Here is a 12,014-nt window from a genome sequence, read left to right as displayed (position 1 = left end):
TCACGATCTTCACAGCCGCAGCAAGAGGCAGGCTCAGGTTCAGGCTGCCCCAAGAAGCCAGCCCTGAAACTTGTGACTCAGCGGAGGAGGTGGTGGGTGGGACTCGTTACAGCTGGCAGTGGTAACAACCAAGTGCTTTAGAACAGAAGATGGGAAGCTGAGTTCGAGAACAAGCCTGGCCGTGAAATTTCCGTTTAATGAATTCACAGTAATTCCATTTGTGTCATCTTCCCTGTGGGTTTAGACAAGCAGATTCCCTGCTTCTTTCTTCCTACAATGCAGCCTGAACCAAGGTTTGGATTCCACAGCCAAGAGACCCCTCCTTCCCTCTTTGGCCACCCACCCTCACTGCTTCCCCCCCACCTCCAGGCCCAAGCAATACAGGAGCATCCAGAGAGATGTAGGTGGAGATTTTCCTTTATTCGTGTTTTTTTTTTTTTTTTTTTTTTACTTCAGAGAGAAAGGGCTGGAGCAAAAAGCTGATGTCCAAAGCTCCAGGCCTCAGAATGAACCCTGAATGTGCAGAGCCTGATGGGTGTCACTCTGGATTTGGGGACTGACAAATATGCCCCATGGAGACAGTGTCCTCACAGCCTCAAAGCCCCCTCGCCCCTCCCCATTTTTCTTAATTTCAAAGCCCCCACCCGCACCCACCCAAGATAGCCTTGTCATTCCCAGGTAGGGGATCTCCTAGCAAATTGGGCTTTTACCCCCGTGGGCTCAGAGCCCCAGCCTCACCCCCCAAAGAAACATGCATCGCCTAGAGATAAAGGGAAATTGACACAGGATGCTCGAACCTGGAGAGCCTGCATGCTTTATTCTTCATCATTCTCCAGCTTGGGAGGAAGGCTGCCTTCCATCCTACCCGTGAGAGACAGGAAAGGGCATTGAGGCTCCATCACCTTTCCCATTTCCCCAGGGCCCTGTGCCATACCGCTGCACGCACCCGAGCCCTGCCTGATTTTAAACAAGTCTGGCCAGAAGCCTTCTACTTCTCCTCTTGGGAAAAAGACATTTGGGAGCTAGCAGGTGTAGGGCTCAGTGAACATTTAAACCAGTATTCCTGCTCAGTTTCTGTTCAACCCGAAGGTCCACCCAGCTCTCAGAAGGAGATTTCTGATGCTTGGAGCCCCCAAACCCGGCACCAAGCCTTCCCAGTGGTTTGTGACCACCGCTCACCACCCCGCCTCCCCATGACCTCCCAGAGTTGTCTTGGGTTTCTCTCAGTGTCTCTCCCCATGGTCTGCTGTGGAGTCCTGATGTGGAGGTGCCCAGGGTGGCAGGGGGAAGCGTCAGGCGCCCTTGCTTTCTGTCCTCTCCTCATCAGCTGTCTGGGCATTGCTGACGGCACGGAGCTGCCCCTGGGCCGCCGGCTTCACCGACAGGACCAGGCGTTTCCGGAACGTCTCACAGAGCACGATGTACACAAAGGGATTGAGGCAGCTGTTGGCATAGCCCAAGCTGATGGCCGCGTTGTACAGGTAGACAAAGGTGAGTGTCGGGCGGCTGAGGGACAGCTGGGTCAGCTGAAGCACATAATAGGGTGCCCAGCACACAAAGAAGACCAGGCAGATGGCGATGGCAGTGCGGGTCACCCTCTTTGTCCGCAGCCGGATGCTGCGTTGAGAGGCGGGGGCCACGGAGGACGTCATGCGCTGCAGGATCCTCACGTAGGCAGCCGTGATGACCACGAAGGGCAGCGCAAAGGCCAGGAAAAACTGGTACAGGGTGAACCAGTAGAGGTCAGTGTCTGGGTTGGGCAGGCGGATGCCGCAGCCCACAGTGCCCCCCGGGAAGGGGATCAGCCTGGCATAGAGCCACACGGGGGTGATACTGATGAAGGACAGGGCCCACAGAAGGCAGATCACCAGGGTGGCCACAGAGGGCTTCCGGAACTTGGTGGAGGAGATGGGGTGGACGGTGGCCAGGTAACGGTCAATGGCCATGGCGGTCAGGATGTAGGTGCTGGTGAACTGACTGTTGGCGTCCATGGCCGTGATGAGGGTACACATGGTCTCGCCAAAGTGCCAGACCCCATTGCCCATGAGCTGGTGGATCATGAAGGGCATGCCCAGGAGGAAGAGGAGGTCCACCACCGAGAGGTTGATGATGAAGATGTCCGGGACGTTGCTGAACCAGTGCAGCTTGGACTTCTTCACCACCGCGAAGATGACCATGGAGTTCCCGACAATGCCCAGAAGGCAGATGGTACCGAACACCGAAGGCATGATGATGTTGATGTAGGAGATGCTTCCTGAGCGAGGAGGCAGCCCTGGGGACAGAAGGAGCAAGGGTCGACCATTTGACATGGACTCTGCTCTCCAAGGGCTGAACTCCTACTGGCGTGCTCAGCCTCCAGCCCGGCGCCTGCCCACCTCTCCATCCACCTGCCATTTCAGCTCGGGGCCCATCTTTCATCTGGAATCTTCCCTGCCATCCTCCCTGCCCACCCAGCTGCTAAACCTAACCCCGTGCCCTCCTGCACCAGCTCCCTGGTCAATCCCACCAGAGTCTCCTGCACCACCTGTTCACTAAAGGACCAGTCCCTTTGCCTTCTGCGTTTTCTCAGAAGGTACAAAGAACCACGGCTGTCTGCAGAGAACGGTTCTGTGGGCCTCAGGGCTTCACCAGGAAACAGTATCGAAATAGCCAGCAGGACACGAACGTGTATGCCTGTGTGGGTGCAAGCATGTGTTTCCTTGTTTCCTATTTGCAGCCCTGCTCATTTCATTTTAGGAGTCGCTGGTTGGAAGCCGTGTGCTGATTCCTGGGGATCTCTGTGGGTGACTGTCTCGTGGAGGCTTTTGGCCATCAGGCCCACAGCCCTTCCCTCTCCTGGGTCCCTATCTTCTGAGCTTGGGCTTTCCGAGTGACTAGACTGAACCTGTGTGCCGCAGCCCAGCCACCAGAGAATTTTCTCCATGCAAACCTTTTCTCTGTTTTCTTCCTTCTCTTCCCCTTCAAAGCTAGAATTCCAGGGCATCTCAGCGCTGAAAATGTCAAGAAGCGTCTTTCACCAGCAAAGTTAATCCCCTCCCCTCTCTGGGGGTTATTCCTTCCCACGCCTTTTTCAGGGAGGAAGCAGTAAGGATGTTTCAGACCCCACCAGATCACGTAGTTCAAGTGAAAAAACCAAGGGGATCAGTGAATGAGGGAGCTTCCAGCCATCTCCCTACATACAGCCCTCCAGTTCCTCTTGCTTTTCTAGCCTGGAATTTTTCGGCAAAGCATCTTTGGAACTCCTCAGAAGCCCTCCCCTTCCTCCCTCGCGGCTGGCCACCGTCCGAGACCACTTCCTAGCATGCCTCTGCCCCTGCCCCTTCCTCCCCGTAGTCCCCTTCTCCCCTGCCCCTCCGGGAGGGCAGATTGCCCATCTCATTCCCAAGAACTGGCATAAAGTTTCGCAAGCAGTTTAGCTCAGAGGTGAAACCTTCCCGTTTCCCACCCTCGGCGGCGCAGAGGAGCGACGACCGCCCTCCAGCGCGTCTCACCGGCCGAGGTGAGGTTATCCGGGCTCTCCGAGGTGTTGCTGGCATTGGGGCCGGTGGGCAGCAGCGAGGCTTCCAGGTCCATCCCGCCGGCGCCGCGGGTGCCCGCTCGCCCGTCCGCCCACGCAGGCTGCCGCAGCCTCCCGCGCCGGTCCCGAGCCCGGCCCCCGGAGCCCCGCAATCCGGAAGGGGGGTCTTCCTCGGGCCGCCTGGCAGTCTCCGCCGCCTGCGAGCCCCACAGCTCTCCCCTCCTTCCTTCCCCGGCTCCCACTGACATCACCTAGACACATTAACATTCGGAGGCAGATGCGCGTTAACCTCTTCGGTCCTGCGCCGCAGCTCAGGCTTCCGACTGCCTGCAGAGCCCAGCCGGCCGGTCAACCACATCGGGGACCGGGCTTCTTTCCCTCCTGCACTTGGGGCCGTGTCTCCTGTGCCACCGGGGGTGCTGCTGGCTACCCGCGAGGCTCCAGTCTCTTCAGAGGCAATGGGCTGCCTCCCTGTGGAGGAAGAAGCCTGGCCTGGCCCCTCACCCCCGATAGCCTGGACCTGGGCCACGGGGCAGGGGCTGGGGTGGCTGTGCTGGGAGCTTGGGAAGGGAAGGCTTGGACCACTGGCATGCCCGCCTCCAGGCCACCCAAGTCCCCTTCCCAGAGCCCCATGGATTCCAAGCTGTGGAGTTGCTGGCTGTTGAACCCTTTGGCTGGTGCTCAGAGGTGACTCAGGTCACCCCGAGGTGGTGATGCCCAGGGACTTGGGACCAGAAGAGGACAAACTCCCTTCTTCCCTGGGATCAGCAGGGACCACGCTTATAGAGGTTTTAGTTTTCTAAATGCTCTGAGGTCCTTGAGGGTTTACCTGGAACTCCTTGAGACAAATTTTGGAGCAAAGACCCCCAAGGAGATCCTTGCTCAGTCGCTTCAGTCATGTCCAACTCTTTGTGACCCCATGGACTGTAGTCCACTGGGCTCTTCTATCCATGGGATGCTCCAGGCAGGAATACTGGAGTGGGTTGCCATGCCCTCCTCCAGGGGATCTTCCCCACCCAGGGATCGAACCCAAGTCTCCTGCAGCTCCTGCATTGCAGGCAGATTCTTGACTGCTGAGCCACCTGGGAATCCCCAAAGAGATCCTTAGAAACAGCCTAAGAGGGCAAAGCATTGAGTGAATTCTCTGCAGAGGCACCCTGTTGCCAGGTTCTCATTCAGCAGGTCAGGCTGGGAGGGGCCTGAGACTGTTTCAGACGGGTTCCCAGGAGATGCCAAACCAGGTACCACACTTGGAAGAGCAGTTTATGAAGGACTTTCATTTTCAAAGTTGCTGTAATGTTCAAATTCCTTTTTTTAAAAGCATGGTTTGCTTTGTGCTGGAAAATAATAACAGTCATCAAGATATTTTTAAAAGGCTCTCAAAACCACCTGCTTGAGACAGTTACTGACAAAGCAGAAGTACAGAGTAGAAAGGGCAGTCTCTGGCTAGGCCACCAGGAGGAGAGCAAGGCCACCCAGCCATCAGCTCACCTCCTCCCTGATGAAACTCTTGGCTCCAGTGCAAAACAAAGAAGAAACAACATTTAAGTAAACAAATGTGCATGTCGGTTCCCAGTCGTGTCTAACTGTTTTGCGACCGCATGGACTGTAGCCCACCAGGCTCCTCTGTCCATGGGATTCTCCAGGCAAGAATATTGGAGTGAGTTGCCATTTCCTTTTCCAGGGGATCTTCCTGATCCAGGGATGGAACCCATGTCTCCTGCATTGGCAGGTGGATTCTTAGCTACTGAGCCACCAGGGAAGCCCAAAGGGAAGGCTAGCAGGAGGAAATTGCAGAAGGGCAGATTCTATCAAGCCTCAGTCATCATCCTGGGACAAGGACTTATGCGTACATAGCTTTTCCGAGTGATGACGTAAGGAGCAGGCATGAGGAAGTGAGGACAACGAGATAGGAAAGGAGACAAAGCCCAGAGAAGGTGCTTTATCAACATCACTACTGTGGACAAAGGGAGCTTGCATTTACCAGAATCCTTGAAAAGTGCACGGACTGTTTCCCAGAATCATCTACCTTTTCCCAGTTGCCTCGACCCCCAGTAGTTGAGTGTTGCCACTGGGGTGTTAACACTGCACTCCTGGGTGCATGGGAGGAGCAGATTCCTGCTGCATCAGATGCGGCAGAAAGCGAAAAGATGTGCAGCTCACACTTGAGGCTAGAGGCTGTCAGTACAAGGTGAATCTTGTGCAGGAGCCAAGAGGCTTCTGGGTGAAAAGCAAACAGACATGAGGTGCATGCTGGAGGTGAGACACATCGGCTCCAGACCAGTTAAGCCCACACACACCTGTCTGCTGCAGCTGGAGCTGGAGACAGAGGTGACCGAGGGATATGTGACATGAGTGGACAGAAGCACCCAAGATAGAAAGACTTTGCAGGGCTTCCCTGGGGCTCTTCCCTGGGGTAAAGAATCCACCTGCCAATGCAAGAGACATGGGTTCAATCCCTGATCCAGGAATATCCCACGTGCCATGGAGCAGCTAAGCCCGTGCACCACAACTACTGAAGCCCTCACACCCTAGAGCCCGTGATCTGCAACAAGAGAAGCTCTACAATGAGAAGCCTGCGCACCGCAATGAAGAGTAGCCCCCACTGGCCGTAACCAGAGAAAAACCTGAGCAGCAACAAAGACCCAGCACAGCTAAAAATAAATACATGAAATTATTTTTTTTAAAAAAGAAGACTAGTGCAATAATCCAATTGAAATGGGATGGTATCTTAGAGTGGGGAAGTGGGAGTCGGGAGAAATAGTGGGTGTCTGTACATTTTGTAGAGCCCCAAGGGTTTGCTGAAGTTTGAACCAGAAACATACAGGAGGAAGAAATATCAGGGATGACTCCAAATGCCTGGCAGAGGGGAGATCAGGAAGCCTGCAGGAGGAGATGATTTGGAGGAGAAACGAAGAGTTCTGTTTTGATATGTTACATTTGAGATGTCTATTAACATCTGCGTGAAAACGTTGGGTAGTATTGGATGTGAGTCAGAAGTTCCAGGGAGAGGTCATGCCTGGAGCTATGAAGTTAAACTGATGACACTGAAGGAGCTTACCTAAAGTGAGGGTGACTGGAAAAGAGCTGCGAGGACTCGGCCCTGGGGCATTTCAGAGTTTACGGGTTGGGAAAATGAGCCTACTGTTTGTTCCTCTTTCACCTGCCATAGTCTTCCTACCTCCATCCATCCATCCATCCACGCTTTCATCCAGCAGATCGTTCCTGAGCCTCTGTTAAACCAGGTACTGTGTTAGTCTCTGTGGATGCAGTGGAGAAAACAAACAAACAAACAAAAAAAGATTGACTTTTATCCAGGAGCTTCAGTGACAGAGTTGTGAGAGACAGATAATAATAGTCAGACAATAAGAGGAGGCCATGGCAACCCATTCCAGTATTCTTGCCTGGAGAATCCCATGGACAGAAGAACCTGGCGGGCTACAGTTCATAGGATCGCACAGAGGCAGACATGACTGAAGCGACTTAGCATGCATGCACAAGCCAATAAGTAAACAAGTGATATCCTGCTCAAGGCTTCGATCCAGACGAGTTCTGGTAACTTACTCATGAAGGGATTTAAGTGTTTATGAAAGAATAGCTATGGAATCATGCCAGGGAAAATGTCTCTGCCTGACTGGAGAAATTTAAACCATGACCGAGCGGCCAGGGGACCTGGAACAGGAGGCTTTAGCTCCCTGGCCTGTCATGCAGGGGTGGGGCGGAGTGGGGGTGGTGAACACTGTCAGTCCACCATGGCAGATGACTCGTGTGGTAGGGAAAGAATGGGATGATGGGAGTGACTGGAGTCCTTTAGAGAGGAGAGTCAAGGACGTCCTCTTTAAGAAAGCATTCAGGTAGAAACTTCAGCATCCATTCCATTACAGATGATCCATTTAAACCATATCTCCTTTCTGCTAGTGACTGAGAACTGAGCATCCCTCCTGGATACCCACATGGACCTCTCAAATTCTCTCGGCCACATCTAACTTTTATTCCATCCATTGCTACAATGACCCTGCTCTGCAGCCTCTGACCAGTTTCAGGTACAGGTGTGGGTAAGACCTGACCATGCTGTGTCCCAGGCCCACACCATGTACTGTCTACCCTCTATCCCAATCCTCTCTGTGGCTGTCACAACTTAGACTAGGGGACCCCAGAGAATGCCCATGCTGGAGTGGCCTGGAAGTACAGGGAGAGTTCACTCCTTAGGGTGAACCCTTGGCCAATGTGGTGTGGAAGCCATGGAAAGGTGCTTTTCCTGTTTCCCCCTTTTCCTGAGACACATTTCATATGGTTTCTCAGGGATCCCATGGAATATAGCATCTGGTCACTTGTAGTGGTGGATGAGCCCATGTGTGCCTGTGTGCATGCTGAGATGCTTCTGTTGTGTCCAACTGTTTGCAACCCTGTGGACTGTAACCCACCAGGCTCCTCTGTCCTGGGGATTCTCCAGGCAAGAGTACTGGAGTGGGTTGCCATGCCCTCCTCCAGGGGATCTTCCCGACCCAGGGATTGAACCTGAGTCTCTTATGTCTCCCGCATTGGCACGTGGGTTCTTCACCACTAGCGCCACCTGGGAGGCCCAGATGAACCCATACTGCTCATCACTTCCTCCTGAGAATGGAAATTTTGACCTTCTTTGCTCCAAGCCATCTGACTCTTGACCTGCCCCGCCTAGCACAGTCATGAGGTAGATCAAGCCTAAGTGTAGCAGTAAACCCTTTCCCTCCCGTCCGTGTGCCCCCACTCACCATGCCTTAGGGTACCCTGTATCTCCCAGACTTCCTCCGTGGTGACACCCACCTGCCCTGTACTTTTCAGGACTTGACTACCATCTGCATGTGTTGAAGTCTTACTGGGTCATGGCATCAATTCTCTCACTTCCCCTCTCTCCTGCCTCACCCCTTCCACTCTACTCCCACTGAACAGCAGGAGTAGTCTTGTTAAGATAGACATTTCCAGGGGACTTCCCTGGTAGTCTAGTGGTTAGGACTTGGCGCTTTTACTGCCTGGGCCCGGGTTGGATCCCTGGTCAGGGAACTAAGATCCCACAAGCCATGTGGCACAGCCGAAAAAAAAAAAAGAAAGAAATTTCATCACCCTACACTGTTGAAAACGCTTCAGTGGCTCCCAGTTGCTTTCAAAATAAAGTCACCCTCCCTAATGGAATGTAATGAACATTACACTTTTTGGTACCCAGAAGTTGATTCCCCCAGAAAATCATGGCCTTGAGAAAACCTTTGGGGGTGGCAGCGCCACTAAGCAGTCCTTGGTGGGAGCTGCTGGTGCGAAAAAGGCTTCCTTCTTTGTGTGGGGATGTGAGACCCTGGGGTGGGAGAAACCAAGTGGAAGCACTTATTTCCAGAGGAAAGTGAGCATGGTTATCGTAACAGAATGGCTATCATAATAGACGGGACCAGTGGAGTTATCCAGATGATTGCCCTGCAGAGGCTGATGTAACTGATTGATCATAAATAGATAGGTGGCCCACTCACCAAGTTCCTACTTGATTTGTATATCTGAAAAAACCTTTCAAGTCTGGTCAGCAGATCTCTGACTTTAGCCCACTTGGCTCTACTGATCAGGGTGTGAGTTAAAGTGGATCAAGTAATAAATGGAAGTTTGTTTGTTTTTGTTTTTTTTTCCAGTATGGCCAATGTTTCTTTTATTTTGTTGTTACTAAAAAAAAGGGTCATACTACACAATTTTTGCAGCTTTTTTCTCTTGAAGCTCCTTCCACATCAGCATATAATATATACCCATTTAAAAAGACTACATTCATTGTTTTAAATGGATCCTAGGGGGTAGATCCACTTCCCTCGTGGTCCAGTGGCTAAAACTATGTTCTCCCAATGCAGGGGCCCAGGGGTTCGACCCCTGGTCAGGGAACTAGATTCCACACGTCACAACTAAGAGTTCATATATCACAATAAAAAAAAAAAAAAGATTCCACATGCTACAACTATAAAGGTCCCACATGCCACAATGAAGATTGAAGATCCTATGTGCCCAGTGCAGCCAAATAAATAGATAAATATTTTTAAAAAGTGGATCTTATTAATATTATATGTATATATCAGAGTTTAGTTAGCCACCTTCCTGCTGACGGACATGTCAATGACTCAGTTCTATTATTTTGGCATAGTATGCTGCATATGGACATCCTTCTCCAGGTAATAAATTGAATTTGACTAGACTGACTTCCAAACAGTCCCCATGGATCTCCAAAGCTTTCTCTTTCCCTGCCCCTGCATCTGTAGCTGCAATAGGTATCCCCAGCTGTTGGCAGAACTACTATATTGGCTCCTGGATTGGCAGAGTAAGGGATCTGATGAGGACAGAAGTCAAATGGAGATCCCTCCTCACTAAAGTGATAAGCCAAAAGCAATACTGCACCCCCGGGGGACTGGAGAGATTAATGGTGTCATCAAGGCCTTTAGAGAGGCTGGGTGGTGATTTTATCACATCCTGCTCTCAGTGTGGCCAGCGGGGAAGGCAGATGGGTGTCAGAGAATGCCAGTGGTTTACTGTAAACGTAATTATGTGGTGACTCCAATTGCAGCTGTTATTTCAGATGTGGAATCGTTGCTGGGGAAAATAAATACAGTCCCTGACACCTGGGATGCAGTTATTGATCTAACAAATGCCATCTTCTGTATTGCAAGAAGCAGAAAAAAGTCAGAAACTCGGCTTTTATTTGTCAGGGTCATTGACACACTTTGCCATCTCGCCTCGGGACCTCATTATCTCTTTTAACGGTTCTTCAACTCTCAGACTTTGAACACTTCATCGTTACACGAGACAGTATGCTATGTTGATGACATCATGAGCTAGGGCCTGGAGAGTGGAAAGGAGCAGATGCCAGAGGTGTGAGACAAATGCCATGAAAATACAAAGGCCAGACATCTCAGGAAAGGTTTGGGGTCCGGTGTTCTGAATGTGTCACGATTTTCCCTCCAAAGTAAAGCGCAGTTTACCTGACGTCTCCTACCGCAATGGAGGGGCCCCCGGAGACCCTGGAAACAGGAGCAACAATTCCTAAAAGGAGCAGAGAGCCGAAGGGGTGCTGGACATGCAAAACCCAGGGGAGCCTAGTCCACCCAGTCACCTCTGTTAGCCTGGCGTGCCCTGCATGCAGAGACCGTGCCCCTCATTCTAGTGTCAGGTCACGGCTGCCACGTCAGTCAGTGGATTCTGAGTACACCCCTGGTCCCCTTCTGCAGCCTGGAGCCCCCACTTTAGACATTTGCACTGTACCCGACACTTTTTCTTCATGGGGATTCCCAAGTGGTACAGTGGTAAAGAAGCTGCCTGCCAAAGCAGGAGACAAAAGAGATCCAGGGTTTGATCCTTGGGTCAGGAAGATCCCCTGGAAGAGGAAGTGGCAACACACTCTGGTATTCTTGCCTGGGAAATTCCGTGGACAGAGGAGCCTAGTGGGCTACAGCCTATGGGGTCACAGTGTTGGACACGACTGAGCACAACACGACACAACTGCACTTTTACTTCATAGTGGTTGTCACAATTGTAAGCAGACATTTATTATTGTATGGTTGATGATTTAATGCCTTTCCCTCACTAGGTTATAACTTCCGGGGAGGCAAAGCCCATGTCTGTCCTATCTCGCTGTGCCTCCTGAACCTCACACAGTGCTGGCCACATGACGGGCATTCAATCAATGTTGGGAGGATGAATGGCCAGAAGAGGAATCTCCGCGAAAGCCCCGGGCACAGAGGTGGGCAGAAGGGAGCAGAGTGCAAGCAAAACTGTCTGTGCTCCCCGACCCGAGGCTCACCTCCACCCCAACGCTTCCTGCCAGCCTGGCAGCAGTGGTCATCATGCCCCTGGGCAGGCAGTGGGTGCCAGTCAGCTGTGAGGCAACCCAGAGACCACAGGCTCCCTCTGATTGTGAGAAAAACGAACGAGATCACCTTCGGGGTAGAGATTCATTCTGAGATTCACGGAAATCCCAAGGAAGCGTGGGAAAGAAGCTACATGAAATTCTGACGTGTGTGACCACAGGGTTGAACCTGGAAGGCATGACACCAAGTGAAAGAAGCCAGATCAAGGAAACAGAAACGAAATCGTATGTGATTCCACTCACGTGAGGTGCCTGGAGCCGTCAAATTCACAGGGACAGGAAGTAGAATGGTGGTTTCCTGGGGCTGAGGGGAGGAGGGAGTTAGGATGTAAGGGGTCCAAAGTGTCAGTTTGGGAAGATGAAAAAGTTCTGGAGATGGATGGTGGAGGCGGCTGAACAACAGTGTGAGTGAACGTAATGCCACTGACCGTATCCTGAGAAATTGTTAAAGTCAATTTTTGTTTGTTGTTTTGGCCACACCTTGTGGCCTGTGGGACCTTAGTTTCCCAACCAGGGATTGAACCCATATTTCCTGCAGTTGGAAGTGCAGAGTCCTAACCACGGGACCACCAGGGAAGTCCCAGAGTGAATTTCCTGTTATGTATATTTTACCACAATTTAAAAATACGTTAAACA

The 12,014-nt window shown here is 51.9% G+C and overlaps 1 protein-coding gene across 1 annotated transcript; it reads right to left on the bottom strand.

Moving 5' to 3' along the window:
* Window positions 1–793: 793 nt before the first annotated feature.
* On the bottom strand, window positions 794–3,968 carry MCHR1 (melanin concentrating hormone receptor 1). The gene is made up of 2 exons (XM_081587582.1): window positions 3,492–3,968; window positions 794–2,272 (listed from the first exon to the last, which is right to left on the bottom strand). The coding sequence occupies exons 1-2, from the start codon at window positions 3,763–3,765 to the stop codon at window positions 1,293–1,295; spliced, it is 1,254 nt and encodes a 417-aa protein (XP_081443708.1). The 5' UTR covers window positions 3,766–3,968; the 3' UTR covers window positions 794–1,292.
* Between the last annotated feature and the right edge of the window lie 8,046 nt (window positions 3,969–12,014).

The sequence above is a fragment of the Giraffa tippelskirchi genome, chromosome 4, assembly GCF_054371585.1.
Source record: "Giraffa tippelskirchi isolate mGirTip1 chromosome 4, T2T-mGirTip1v1.2.pri, whole genome shotgun sequence".
NCBI classification, from domain to species: domain Eukaryota; kingdom Metazoa; phylum Chordata; class Mammalia; order Artiodactyla; family Giraffidae; genus Giraffa; species Giraffa tippelskirchi.
Note: the sequence above shows the minus strand (reverse complement) of the source record. Positions and strands in the feature narration are given on the sequence as shown.

Excerpts from the sequence above, each read along its gene's own strand:
- MCHR1 (XM_081587582.1), bottom strand. The coding sequence starts at position 3,765 with ATGTCAGTGGGAGCCGGGGAAGGAAGGAGGGGAGAGCTGTGGGGCTCG. Across the intron at positions 2,273-3,491 it reads GGATAACCTCACCTCGGCCG|GGCTGCCTCCTCGCTCAGGA; the intron begins GTGAGACGCGCT and ends TTCTGTCCCCAG.